The 15203-nt window shown below is 39.0% G+C and overlaps 1 protein-coding gene across 23 annotated transcripts in view; it reads left to right on the forward strand.

Moving 5' to 3' along the window:
* The window catches only part of Kif21a (kinesin family member 21A), a 127584-nt gene that overhangs the window by 56997 nt on the left and 55384 nt on the right, over window positions 1–15203 (forward strand). For all 23 annotated transcript variants that reach the window (XM_041671756.1, XM_041671757.1, XM_041671758.1 and 20 more), the window contains exons 2-10: window positions 6108–6330; window positions 6434–6616; window positions 8372–8521; window positions 9548–9682; window positions 10114–10281; window positions 11432–11547; window positions 13304–13499; window positions 13840–14029; window positions 14414–14477. In XM_041671756.1, the coding sequence (XP_041527690.1) occupies window positions 6108–6330; window positions 6434–6616; window positions 8372–8521; window positions 9548–9682; window positions 10114–10281; window positions 11432–11547; window positions 13304–13499; window positions 13840–14029; window positions 14414–14477 (1425 nt within the window). The remainder of the gene's footprint in view (window positions 1–6107; window positions 6331–6433; window positions 6617–8371; window positions 8522–9547; window positions 9683–10113; window positions 10282–11431; window positions 11548–13303; window positions 13500–13839; window positions 14030–14413; window positions 14478–15203) is intronic.

Below are 15203 nucleotides of genomic sequence, written 5' to 3' on the forward strand. Positions count from 1 at the left end.
CTGTGAAAGCAATCAAGCTTGCCACGCAAGCAGAAAGCTTGGGGACTCTTCGACACGAAGCTGGAGCAATACAACCTTTGACTGATGGAGGATGCTCCCTTTAAAGGTTGCATGCTGGAAACAAGACTTGGGAGATGACCCCATGAAAGAGCAGTGAGGGCCTTGCTTCCCATGCAGTGATACTGAGGTTCCCTCCATACCTTGTTGAAATCACATGACAGGGTTGAACTTAAATCTACTGAATTTTCTTCCTGAAATTTTAGCTGAAAAGATAGCAAGTATAAGCTTTCATCCGAAATTATGTTTATCTTTTTATTCTGGTATAATTCAAAACTAGGCCTCTTGGCTGATTTAATATATTCAGCTATAAAAATAGGTTGGTTATTGTGAAGGCAAAAAACAGGAAGCAAGGCACAATTTTGACAAACTTACTAGACTCAGTCTCAGAATGTCCTGTGACTTTCTGATGGCACTGCCGGAGGCCTAGTCATTTCCCCAGTGGCCACTAGAACATGGACTGTCTTCTGCTGGAGCTTGTAATAGAAATGAAGGCCAAAGGCAGAAGACTTAAACTAATGAGAGTATAGTGTGTAGCAGGGAAAAAGTAGCTTGCAGTTTCCTACATAGAAAACCTTTGCTTTGTTTTCTTGATTAATTAAACTACGAGTTGAACCTGTAGTAAACGTTAGAGACACACTAAACTAGACTCTTTATCTTATAGCTTAGAAAATTAGAGATAGCATCTCATTGACTACTGTCCAAGAATGAGCTTCTGACAACTGAGCAAGAGCAGTGCACAGCACTGAAGCAGACTCCTGATGTAGCCTATCAGACTCCACTAGGAAATACTTACAGAATTACTCTGTTTTATGTATTTGTAAGATAGATTGTTTATCTGCCAGGACTCACTAGTGGAGAAACAATAATCTAATTGGATTCTTACTATACTAAAATCATGAATGGGTTTCTGGGAGGGGTAAATAATTCAGCTTGATGAAAGAGAGAGACTTCAAAGACTTGGAGACTAAAAGATTACAGTTTGCCGATGAATAAATTGACAATCCATGCAGATGGCAAACTACATATGTTATATGGGGAAGGACCTAAGTTGAGACCTAGTAATGACAGAGGGTTTATAGTAGCTCAGGGTGATTGGATTTGAACATAGAGAAGCAGAAAGAATCCAAATTAGGAAATTCTTAGATCCCAGGCAGAATATTGACATTTTTCTGCCAAAGACCAACCTTTTTAGGTAGTTTGCACAATTGATTTTGTAATTGGAATTTAGAAAACACAGATGTCACAACTGCTAGCTGCAGTAGAGGTTTGAAAAATATGAGGTTATAGATCAAGTTTTTTCTCTCTCTCTCTCCTTCCTTTTTTCCATCTTCCCTTTCCCTTTCCCTCCCTCCCTCCCTCCCTCCCTCCCTCCCTCTCTTCTTCCTTCCCTGCCTTCCTCCCTCCTTCTCTCCCTCTCTCCCTACTCCCTTTCCTTTCTTCCTTCTTTCTTCCTTCCCCCCCCTCCCTCCCTCCCTCCCTCCCTCCCTCCCTCCCTTCCCTCCCTCCCTCGCTCCCTCCCTCCCTCCCTCCCTCTCTCCCTTCCTTCCTTCCTTCCTTCCTTCCTTCCTTCCTTCCTATCTTTCTTTTCTTTTTCTGAGTTATGCTTTTGCAGTGTACCCCTGGGTGGTCAGGAACATGCTATGGAGACCAGGTTGGCCTGGAACTCACAGAGATCCTCAACCCTCTGCCTCCTAATTGCTGGAATTGAAGGTGTATATCACCACATTTATCCTAGAAACAGTTTTTGAGGAGTGTTGATATAAGATGACCTGCATTCTGTTGACACTTTCAGTTTCATGTAAGAGTAGCAGATGCTGCTGCGTGCTAAAGCGAAGGTTTGGATGTGAGATGGAGGCTGCATTTGTTCCTGTTTCCTCACCGTAAAATCAAAAACCTTGTATTGTATTCTCTTTCACACTTTCAACCTAGTTGCAACAAATTATAGTTTTCAGTACTTTATAATTATATATGTAGCATAATTATATGTGTAATTATATATTTACAATAGTTCAGATGTATAGATATAGTAATTATAGGTTACTCATCTATAATTATCTATATGTTATATATAGTTATACAATATAATTTGATGTACAATATTAGAATAATTTACCCTAAATAGTTATGCCATTTGTTTTACACAAATTTTTTCTTTAAGAAGCCACTTAAAATATGAGTTATATGATTATAAATTTTAAGAACTTGCAAGAAATTTTTAAAAGTTAACTAAAATATTTATATTACAAAATGTAGAGTTCATAGTTGTGGAGTTAGATGAGAATATTTAATGGTATAATATTTTACATAAAACTATTAAGAAATAAAGTTTGAAAATATGCAGAGGAAAATCTCAGATTTTTTTGTTTGTTTTCTTTAGTAAGGTTTGACATTGGATTATTTTTTCCTTGTATAATCTCAGTGTTACAGTTTGTAGCTATATATATGTTAAGCTCTTCTCATTAAAGGCAACAAATCGACTTTTGAGCTTAAAGTAAAAAATTTTCAGTCGGGTGTGCTTAAGGATTTGTCTGGCTTAAAAGACTAATTTTGAAGAAGCGTTGAAAGAGAATTGCACAAGAAGCCTTTGAAGCTAGTTCCTCCTTCTCTGTGTTGTGCGAGACCATCTCAGAAAGAGCCTTTGCTTGTGTCTAATAGAAAGAGGGTTCAGCATGTCTGCTTGACAACTAAAGCCATGCCTTCACCTCCACCCATGCAAATGAAGAGGATTGGGCATCGTCTGTCTTTAAACAGATCCTCCCTTCTATTAGCAAGGGTAGTAATCAGGTGAGTGTAGGTTAGGAGGTCAATGTAAAGACAGAGTGACAATGGCATCCTAAAATTGACTGGCAGATCTGCAATTCAAATGACACCAAATTTTGCTTTGTTATGTTGAAACAAAATCGATAGTAAATAATCCAGTAAATCAGCTTATGGTTATAATAATTTACTTAAAATCCAGTACCTGATTTCAAAGGCGAGTGCAGTGCTGTGTTACAGGGTTAGGCTTTTGTTCTATCACAGGGAATTTGTTATGTTCTCAGAGAGTCTGGCTGCCGGAAAGCTGGTGGAGAGCAAAGGCAGGGAGAGTCCAGCTTGTTCCTGAAAGGGTAAAAACCCTCACCACTTTCCGTACCAGTAGGAGTCCTTTTAAAATGCAACAACTAGCATGATGCAGCAGGGAATTACAATGGTGGAGGTTGGTGACCCCATCAGCTGCTTGTCTTACTAGTATCGATATGCATTGTGCAGAACAGACTTCTGGGAGTAAGACAGGGTAGAGACTTGGGGAGGAGGAGATGTGTGCAATATTCTCAGTAGGAGATGGTGAGGGCCTTAATTAGGGAGGTGTGAATGGTGAGAAAGAACACCGTGGGCTGAAGAGCTATTTCAGGAAAAACTGGTGGCTCCTGAGGTAGATTAGATGGAACAGAGAAGAGGGTGGAACCGATATCCCCTTGAGGTTCTTCAGACTGTTCTGTTTGGGTCTTGACCACAATCAAGAGCTAGTCTCCCAAAGACAGCTGGTGTTTGATATGGTTTCCTTTGTATAATTACATGAAGTAGAGTAGGATGCGAGGTGTTTGGAAACAAGAGGATATTAATTTTGAGACACTTTATAACCACGTGGAACTAGAAAGCCGAAGGTGCCCTTCCATGGGCTGTTTGTACAAATGTATGATGTGGGATTCCCCTCTGTATGCTGGGAATATGTTTTATTGCCATTGGTTAAAAAGGAAGCTGCTTTCAGCCAATGGTTTAACAGCAAAGTCAGGTGGAAAATCCGAACAGAGATGTGGAGAGAAAGTAGGTGGAGTCGAGGAGCTGCCCTATAGCTGCTGAAGAAGATAGACATTTGGGAACCTTATCAGTAAATCATGAGACGCGTGGTAAAATACAAAGTAAAAGAAATGGGTTAATTTAAGATGTAAGAGTTAGTTAATAAGAAGCCTAAGCTAATAGGCCAGTGTTGTAATTAATACAGTTTCTGTGTGATTATTTTGGGTCTGGGTGGCTGGAGATGAACAAGCAGCCTCCATCTACAAATGTATTATTATTTTAGGTTAGCAAGACAGGCTTTGTCATGTCATTGTCATCTTTAGACTATGTTTTATCAGACTTTTTAATTCTTATTTGTTCCTCTCTCCCACTGGCCTCTCCCACTTCCTTCTTAAACTGTTTCTTTTCTTCACTTAGTCTCATTTCTGCTTTCTTATTATATATCTTAAGGTCTCTTCTTCCACATCACAATCCTCAATTTATGGTCCATATATACCTATGTAAATACATGCATAAATAAAGTTACATCCATGAGCTATTTTTATGGTTTATAATCATAGCTTCTAGTGAGGAACTTTTTGTTATACTATTTCTTTGCCTTTCCTTTCAAATAAAAGGTTTATTCTATTTTTATTTATGTATGTACATGTGTGTGTATATCTGTGTGTGTGTGTGTCTCTCTGTGTGTTTGTATATATATGCACACATGTTTGCAGAGGCAGACAAGACTGTCAGAGCCCTGTAGTCATAGTTATATCCAGTTAGGAGTTGCGTATTCTGGGTTCTGGAAACCAAACCCCAGTCCTTTGAGAGAACAGCAAGTGTTCTTACTGCAGAGCCGTCTCCTAGGACCTCTTTGTCCTCCTATAATGCTGTATCCTACAGTTGAGCAGTGTTAGAACTAGAAGGAAGTATGGGAATGACAATGTCGCCCGACAAGTGAGGACATTGGTGCTTTCCAGTGAGAGAACTGAAGCCCACGCTCATTTATGAGCACTTCATTCCCTAGTGCCTAACCAGCTACCTGCTGACTATTGTAGTCCATCACTCTAGCAAAGGAGAACAAGACCACAAGGAAAGAAATATCGCTGCGTAAGTAAGTCTAATGTGTACTTAGTTCGGTATTGTTTTTCCTATCCTTGTTTTCCATCTTTAAAGAGAAAGAGCTAAAAATCACGCCTGGACTTATGGTTGAGTTTATGCTTAGTAAACAGATGAATTTCTCCATCACTAGACCTGAGTTTGACCTCATAAAACAGGGGTGTGGCACTAATTCCTTTAAAACCTGCTTCTTCCTCTGTCTTTATCATTTTCTATTTCCTGCCTTGTTTTTCTTTGTTAAACTGCTACTGTTTCTCCATGGCAAGCAGGGATCTGGACCTAGTGACCACTGGTGCCTATGCCCAGGATGTTGTGTCTATAGAGTAAGCAGAATGGACCTGCAGTCTGGTTTGTTCTGTTATGAACGTATTACCATACTGACTTTCCTTCTTCGAGAACAAGCCTTGAAATTACAAACAGAATACAGACCAGGGAATTGCTGGGCTCTAGAGCAGGTGGGATGGGTATGTGCTGTGGACGGGGACAACCCATGTAATGTCACTTGGTTTTGTTTTTTAGAGAAAATATTGGAAGTTATATTTATATCTATTTTTAATTTTTAATTTATTTTTGACAACTCTTGCTTCTGATATGTCTTAGTATATGACCAAACAGTAAAGTTGTATATACATGCTTATCATTAACAAATAATTATATATATATATGTATATTATTTCTGTAATATTTCATTTTTATGATGATCATTGGAAATAAAGAGGAAAGTGACAACTGAGTAGTTGTGTTTATTTGACTGTCTATTTCTTTTTTAAAAAATATTTATTTATTATGTATACAATATTCTGTCTGTGTGTATGCCTGCACACCAGACCCCATTACAGATGGTTGTGAGCCACCATGTGGTTGCTGGGAATTGAACTCAGGACCTTTGGAAGAGCAGACAGTGCTCTTAACCTCTGAGCCTTCTCTCCAGCTTCTTGGCTGTGTATTTCTTATAGTTGATGAAAAGCATCTACCCAATAAGGATTTAATTTTAAGGGGAACTTCATACTCTTGTTCATTGTTTTTGGGATTGTTAAGTAACTCATTGGCTTTGTTAGGCAAGCCATTTTACATACTGAACTTAATTCAGTGTTGTTGACCAAGAATTTAAGCCCCTATTTTTTGAGGATGGATTTGCCCATAATTTCTTTTCTGATTGTTCTTCACAGGATAAGACCACAGCTTGCTAAAGAGAAGATCGAAGGATGCCATATCTGTACATCAGTGACACCAGGAGAACCTCAGGTTTTCCTAGGGAAAGATAAGGCATTTACCTTTGATTATGTGTTTGACATCGACTCCCAGCAGGAGCAGATCTATACGCAGTGCATTGAGAAGCTAATTGAAGGCTGTTTTGAAGGTTACAATGCTACAGTTTTTGCATATGGACAAGTAAATACCTTATTATTTGCACAGGAGCTGTAATTCAGTTGCATTTCCATTTCCATGTCTTATGGCCGTGTTTAATTTTTTTCCCTCTCATTCTTTTGTTCAGACTGGAGCTGGGAAAACATACACAATGGGGACAGGATTTGATGTCAACATCATGGAGGAAGAGCAGGGGATCATCTCTCGGGCTGTTAAGCACCTTTTCAGGAGCATTGAAGAAAAAAAATCTACAGCGATTAAAAATGGGGTTCCTCCTCCTGAATTTAAAGTGAATGCCCAGTTCTTAGAGGTAGTAGATTCATTGTCAGTTTTCTTTAAATTCATCCATAACACCAGATACTCAGGGTTTGTTTTTTTTACTGTTGGCCTTTAGTAGAGTGTTTGTCATATAGTACTCAGTCAATGCTGTTTGAGTAAATTAGCATTAGTGAACAGATAATAAATATACCTTACTCTTGGATGTAATAATGTTGACATTTATAAATACTTTACAGTATCTATACATTAAAAGTACAATTAATATGGTTTATTTCAGAACCTTTCCTTATCAAGTGATAAACTATTGTGGGTAATTTGGATGGGTTTATAAAGTTCTGGGAATTTAGAAATCATGATCAAAAGAAAAAGGACAAGTTGAGAAACAGCTTCAGAGACTGATCGTGTCTCTGAAGTGTCCTAAGGTTATCAGTTAGGATGAATTTACAATAGCCTAGCCTTGTAGGGAGTTATGTCTGTAGAAGAAAATGTGAGCTTTGGAATAATACAATAGTTGGTGGACTACAGTGTTATAATTCTAAATTGTGTTTGTACACAAAAAACTAAAGAGAGGGACAATGGATGTCTCAGTGTGTAAGGGTGCTTGCTGCCAAGTCTAATGAACCAAGTTCCATCCCTGGGAACCCCCCCCCCCCCGCCCCTGGATTGAAGGAAGCAGTTTTCCACATGTGTACCACGGCATGCATGTCTCCACAAATACACCTAAATAAATACATGCAGTAAAACATAAAATAGAAGTAAGCAACTAAAGATAGAATTATCAGCCTGTTCGCCAGCTGGAACCCTCCAGCATAGTCACAATTACCAAGTTATGGAATCAGCCTGGATGTCCATTGACAGATATATGCATGAAGAAAATGTGATACGTGCACACATATGTACACATATATGCGCAGTGGAGTATGATTCAGCTATAAGAATGAAACTGTGTTATTTGTGAGAAAATGAATGGAACTGGAAATCATCATGTCAAGTGAAGTGAGCCAGACTCACAGACTTTTGTTAGACAGAAAAGGACGGGAAGGCATTGAAATGGAAGTGAGGAAGAGGGGAAGGTGCTAAAGAGGGCAAAAGCCAGTGGTTTATCAGACATAATCTGTGCCTGAAGTACATTGTATACATATGGAAAATGGCACAATAAAGCCTATTGTTTGCACATTAATGAAACAAATTAAGAACACAAAATGAAAAGACACTAATAGGAAAAATTATAAGGCAAAAGAAATACAGTTTTAAGCTGAAATTGTAGAAATTTTAAAATTCTTAAAATCTCTCATCTTTGTCTGAGTGTGCTGGTACATTTCTTTAATCCCAGCATCTGAAGCAGAACCTCTTTGAGTTCAAGGACAGCCTGATCTATTTAGTGAGCCAGGGCTACCCGGTGAGAGCCTACCCCCTGACCTTCTCCCCCAAATCACAAGTCTTCAGCCCTGACCTTTTAGCTTTGCCGGCATATGGTACAAACTGTTCTAGGCTTCTTATTTCTCTTTGCTTATATCTTGCAAAGTGGTCTTAGGTCATCTTAGCTTGTGCTTATCCTGTTTATCATGATTAAGTTATTTATTCTTATTTTATAGCTAAATCTGGCATTCACTGAATAGTCATGATTTGTGATAATATAGTGATTTATAGCAGTGTTTTATTTGGAGGAAACAGATGTCATTTTGAGGGCAGTCAAGCATTTATGTGGCAGATACTGTGTGGAGCATGCTAGAGGCTCAGAGCCCCAGGCCTACACAACTCACCTGGGAATGTGTCTTTTCCACAGCTTTATAATGAAGAGGTCCTTGATTTGTTTGATACCACTCGGGATATCGATGCAAAAAATAAAAAATCAAATATAAGAATCCATGAAGATTCAACTGGAGGGATTTATACTGTGGGAGTCACAACGCGCACTGTGAATACGGAGCCAGAGGTGACTGTGTCGTTAAAATAGTGCTTTGACAACCAACCTTAACTTATAACACACTTAAGATAAAAATCTTCTTTGGCTGAGGAGTGGTGGCCCACACCTTTAGTCCCAGGACTTGGGAGGCAGAGGCAGGTGGATCTCTGGGAGTTGGAGCTCAGCCTGGTCTGCAGAGTACAAAGTGAGTTGTAGGACAGCCAGGTCTACACAGAGAAATCCTGTCTTGAGCCCTCCTTTTCCCACCAAAAAAAAAAAAATTACTTTCTTTGTATTTCTTTTTCTCCAAAAAGAACAGCATTATTAAAATGTTGGAGGCCTAGCAAGGTGATTCTATAAGTAAAGGTACCTAGTGCTGAGTCTTCCGTCCTCAGAACTCACATGGCGGAAGGAACACCAACTCCCAAACTCCCGGATGTTGTTGTCTTACCCTACACATGCAGCATGGCACACATGTGCACACGCAGACATAAATTAATGCAAACACAAATTTAACGTGATGCTTATGCTAATTCCATAGCATGACATATATCATACCGCCAAAAGAGCCCAGAGCAGTATGTGTATAGTAAGTATTCTTCCACAAGTAAAGAAGGCTAAATAGTTAGTGCTGAGATATAGTCAACTCTCCATTTGTCCTCTTTGCTTGGGACATTTAGGATTGTATTTTGGTTTATATAGAGAAATGTTTAAGAAAAAACCTAATAAAACTGAGAAGAAAAAAAATTAAACAAGATATAGCACAGCCTAATTCAGATTATTGTGGAGTTTTTACCAAAGCATTCTACTGTAACAGTTTGGAATGGAGGCTGCAAATGTCAGCACATGACAGACAATGGAACTTAGTGTTTTCCCCTAGTTAAAAAAAGAATGCACCATTATACTGAGAAGTTCAGCTCCCGTGTGTCTGTAACAGAAACAATAGGGTGAGAACTCTTCCTTCCTAGCCTTTGCTGCAGTGGGTTTCAGCTCGACTCTAGACTGGGCGGTACCTGTTCAACTGTCGTTAACGCAAGCCTCTCTTCTGCTCTGCAGATGATGCAGTGTTTGAAGCTGGGTGCTTTGTCCCGCACCACCGCTAGTACCCAGATGAACGTACAGAGCTCTCGGTCACATGCCATCTTTACCATTCACGTGTGTCAGACCAGAGTGTGTCCCCAGATAGAGGCTGTGAGTTCAGTCTTCTTGTTTCTTCAACTTTTAGCCTTTAGATTCTTCAATCACACAGGTCTCGGGAAAGATGTTTGATTTAAACTCACCTTAGTGTTTCTTTCTTTTAATTTCTTTCTCTCATTTATTTAACCAAAGGTGGTCAAGTGTGTAAGATTTTGAGACACAAGCAGAATTACTAAATATCCATTTGTTGCGAACTAGTGGAGATGTTGTCCTCTTGACCCTTTGCTGGGAGATCTGTTTCTACCTTTCCCTTAATTCAGAATACCTGGAGTTAGCCTTCCAACCCCTTTCTGATGTTGTCATTTATGTTTGTATGGCTAAGTGACTGTGTCTTTAGCTGTATAAGGGAGTGAGATGTGGGTGAGGTTACAGGGTGTTTGATGTCATATTAATAAGGCGTTTTCAATTACCTTTCGTGATGATAGGAGAATGCAACCGATAATAAGATGATTTCCGAATCGTCGCAGATGAATGAATTCGAAACGCTGACTGCGAAGTTTCATTTTGTTGATCTGGCAGGATCAGAAAGACTGAAAAGAACGGGAGCTACCGGCGAGAGGGCAAAAGAGGGCATATCCATCAACTGTGGGCTGGTAAGGCTAAACTCTGGACAGAGACACTGGGCCTTCTGCTGCCCTCTCTCGGTTTAGTGTTGTTTGTTTTTGTCTTTTGGGTGCTCAGCATGTAGTCTAGACTCACCTCACAATGATTCTCCTGCCATACTTATCAGGCCTAGCTTTTCCCTTCATCGCTGATTTAGGAATGAAGTAGAAGGTAACTCACTGAGCCTCTAACCACATTGTACACTCCCCCAACCCCACACGCTAGACTCTCTTACTATGTTAGTTTGGCTTGCTCAACTTTTATAGTATGTGTAAAAGGTTATTTATGGGGAATATATTTTTAAGCTTCTTTCCGCATTTGAAAACGTACTTTCTAAACAAACGCTTAGAATTAAGTGTCTCATTTGGACAAGACATAAAGTTAGCTTTTACTGACAATGTGGTGATGATCATTTTGTTGAATGGATTGTTCAAAAGTCAATCCAAAAGCAATGATTTTTTTAAAAATCTTTTATATTAGGAATTAATTTTAATACTATGCCACCTAGTGGTATTTTGGTGGGAAAGCACCCGTGTTTGTATTAGCATATGGTTTCACTATGTGCAAGAAAACATTTCAAGGGCTGGAGAGATGGCTCAGTGGTTAGAGCACTGGCTGTTCTTCCAGAGGTCCTGAGTTCAATTCCCAGCTACCACATGGTGGCTCACAACCATCTGTAATGAGATCTGGCGCCCTCCTCTGGCATGCGGGCATACATGGAGGCAGAATGTTGTATACATAATAAATAAATAAATCTAAAAAAAAAAGAAAACATTTCAGGATGAGCTTTTGCATACCAAGACTTGTCTTCTTGTGTCCTCATTGTAAAATTGTAAGTTTATTGTCATGTAAGTAATAGCTAAGACCCGTGAAAGGGTTATGTAGCACACACATACCTGTTATGAGTAACACCCATAACTAAGCTTACATGTGTTAAAAAGACATGTGAATTAAATTCAAACACAGGTTCTTTTTTGTATGTTTGCTTGTTTCTCTGTCTAGCCCTAGTTGCCCTGGAACAAACACAGGTTCTTAATTTTGTTTGGTTTCCATTTTATTTCCTATAGACTGTCCTTATTTTTAAAAAGTGCTATAATTAATAAACATAGGATTTTCCCCCTCTCTCTCTTGCTTTGTTAGTTGGCTCTTGGAAATGTGATCAGTGCCTTGGGTGACAAGAGCAAGAGAGCCACCCACGTCCCCTATAGAGATTCCAAGCTGACCAGGCTTCTGCAGGACTCCCTTGGGGGTAACAGGTATGCAGTCATCATTATTCTGAGTTTTGAGTCTTCATTATTTTTAAGTGTACCTTTAAGAACGTATAAGAACTGCTTTTATTTTAAAAACAAATTAATAGGATGAAAAACTGATAATTGTATTAGTTATCTAAAATGTGTACATAGTTATATATATTATATATATAATATTTTAAGCAGTTCTTAGAATATTCTTTGGGTTAGTGCTAATATTTCTGTCTAATCAATAATGAGTTAAAGTGCAGGGACATTAAGTACTTTTTTAAAAACTCACATAACTTATTATATAATACATGCTCATTCTATAATAGTGTAGTGTCTGCTTAGCATATAGGAAATGCCTAAAAGAATTTTGTTGAAAAAGAAATGCAACTTTCTAAGTAAGTACGAAGTAGCTAGAATATTATCGACAGTTTGTACAAAGTTTACAATGAGAACTTGTTTTGTATGTGGAAAAATTTATACCATACGCCTCTTTTGTTTGAATATGATTACATTTCGTATATAGTTCAAAGCTGAACCAAATGAAAACATCAGTGAAAGGGAAGAAATTTTGAAACAATTAAGAAATTTTGAATTTAGTTTCTCTATGTATGTGTGGGTACCTGCATGAATGCCTGTAGAGCACACGTGCAGCACCTTGGAGGCCGGAAGGCAGTGCTGGGTCCTGTGGGACTGGAATTACAGATGATTGTCAACTGACACGTGGGTTCTGGGAATCGAATCCAGGTTCTCTGCAAGAGCAGTCAGTATTCATAGCTGTTGAGGCTTCTTTCCAACCCTGGAAGAGTTTTTTTTTTTTAAATGCTAAATTAATGTAATGAAATTATTTTTGTTTTCAACCTGCCATATTTGTAGTTAGAATAGTTTCAGAATTATTGTATACACTGCCTCAAAAAAGTTGACATCGAAGTGCGAGTCCAATGTATGTACTCACACCGTCTCAAGGTATCAAAGAACATATTATATATCCCTTCTCCCTTGTGTTAACTAGGTTAACAAAATCCTTTTGTTAAGATGCTCTTAAAGCATGGGGGCTTTTAAACTTGACTTTAAGTTAGTACCATCAGTCTCTGTCTGCTTTAAGGGAAGATGCTATTTAAATGGCAGGGTGTTTTGTTCATTCTTTTTGTTTTCTTTTCTTTTCTTTTCTTTATATCCCCATCATAATTTCTCCCCCCTCCACTCTACCCAGCCCTACCTCCTCTCTCTCCTCAGATCCACTGCTCCTCTGTTTCCCTTTAGAAAGGAGCAGGCTTCCCAGGGATGTCTACCAAGATATGATAAGACTAGGCACAAATTCTCTTATCAAGGCTGGGGGAGGTAGCTTAGTAGGAAGAAAAGAGTCAAAAGCACAGACAAAAGGGTCAGAGACACCCTCGTTCCCACTGTTAGGACTTCCACAAAAACACCAAAACCTATACAACCATACCGTATATGCAGGGTACATAGTATCACCTCATGTGGGCTCCATGATTGTTGCTTCATTCTCTGTGAAGCCCTATAAACCCTGCTTAGTTAATGTCTGTGGACCATGTTCTCCTGGTATCCTTGATCCCTGTGCTCCTGCAGTTCTTCCTCCCCCTCTTCTGCCAGGTTCTCCATCTCTGAGGGGAGGGACCTGGTGAAGATCTCCCATTTGGGCCTTTTCTCTACCTAATAGTTGGCTGTGGGTCTCTAAATAGCAGGGATTTTAAAATAAGCACCTCAGTATTTGCTTTTATTTTTATGACTAATTATTATTTGTAACTTTCAGCCAAACAATCATGATAGCATGTGTCAGCCCTTCAGACAGAGATTTTATGGAGACATTAAACACTCTGAAATATGCTAACCGGGCTAGAAATATTAAGAACAAGGTGATGGTCAATCAAGACAGAGCAAGCCAGCAAATCAATGCACTCCGAAGCGAGATCACACGCCTTCAGATGGAGCTCATGGAGTACAAAACAGTAAGCCAGCAGGACTGACTGTATGTTCTCTGACACACCAGATGCTGATGTGTTGGGAATGTAATCATGCCTTTTTGGAGTGGTTGAATATATTTGTCTTTGGAGGTAGTCTTTGGGAAGTTGGATTATCCAGAATTCTTCAAAAGGCTTCTTACCCAATCTATAATTCTCCTGACTAATGCACCGTGAAGATTGTAGTAGGAGGAAATTGATTTTTTTGCCTTGGGGCTGGGAAGATAAAGACGCTGTTGGTTATAGCACTGTGTGATCTTGGGGTGTCTTTAAAGAAGACTCTCGTGCACTTAAAGCCTCCGCCAACAAGGGAATATTTCTTCTCCAGGGCAAAAGAATAATTGATGAGGAGGGCGTGGAAAGCATCAATGACATGTTTCACGAGAATGCTATGCTACAGACTGAAAACAATAACCTACGTGTAAGAATAAAAGCCATGCAAGAGACTGTGGATGCTCTGAGGGCCAGAATCACACAGCTCGTCAGCGATCAGGCCAACCAAGTTCTTGCCAGAGCAGGTATGAGTTTAGGGTGGGGTAGGCGAGAGATTAACTTCTGTAGGGCATCAGCCAATCTTCATGTTGATTATTTACTTAAAATAGTTGACTTTGAGATGTTAAACTTTTAATCTACAACCTATAATTTTAAGTTAAATACCTAATTGAAAAAAATAAGACATTCCTATATAAATAAAACGTGCCCTTTGGCAGCATTTTATTTTATGGTCTGTTTATGTAATTCAGGATAGGAGATTCGTTGGAGGAATTGTGTTTTATTTTGGTACTAAGTTTCAAACCTGGGGCCTCATGCATGCCAGGCAAGAACTATTCTATTGAGCTATTCTCCCAATGCTGAAGTCTTCATTTTAAAATAAAAGTTTTATTTCATGTTTTATCTTGCAGGTGAAGGGAATGAAGAGATTAGCAATATGATTCATAGTTATATCAAAGAAATCGAAGATCTCAGGTATGTTTTTCTAGAACATGTAACGCAGGTCTGTTTTTGCAGCATTTATAACATTTCTGTGTGCTGAGATGATCGTTCTGGAACTATTCATGTTGCTATTTCAGCCCTGGGGTTGTGGTAACTTTAGAGAACTAGATAGTTGGCTTTCACATGTCATATTCCAAGCCAAATTTCATCTTCTCCCTTCCTAGGCTACTCTTCAATATTATGTTCTTACTGTTGCTGCTAGAACTTCATTGGACAGCACCCAACCCAAATATAGGGCAGGCATATCTGATGTTGGTGAAGCTATTCTTATTGCCAATCATACCTGTGGATCTTTCCCCATCCCTTGGAAATACGTCAATATCTATGAATAATCTTTAACTTTTTGGATTTTTATTCTTTCCTGTTTCCCTTCTACCTTAAGCTATTATGTAATTCAATGAGTCCCTGTTTTCTCTGTCTGTGCACTCCACTGACATATTTTTAGACACACTGTAAACTCACCTTTGAGCATGGATGCCATGGATTGGAGGCAAACATGCCATAAAGAGGCCATAGTCTTTAGTAGAACATAGTATCACGACACATGCAGTAAATAGAAATGTCAGAATTTAGTAAAATAAAAAAGTCTGTCCGTGGTGTATGGATGTGAAGACTGTGTAAGATTTGGGGGACTAAGGGTATGAAACAGGAGAGGGACATTAAGCATTTCTGGATGGTTTTAGTTTCCATATTTGCCCT

Source organism: Microtus oregoni, unplaced genomic scaffold (genome assembly GCF_018167655.1).
Source record: "Microtus oregoni isolate MIOR12 unplaced genomic scaffold, Mior012 000022F_ref0000154, whole genome shotgun sequence".
Taxonomy (NCBI): Eukaryota; Metazoa; Chordata; class Mammalia; order Rodentia; family Cricetidae; genus Microtus; species Microtus oregoni.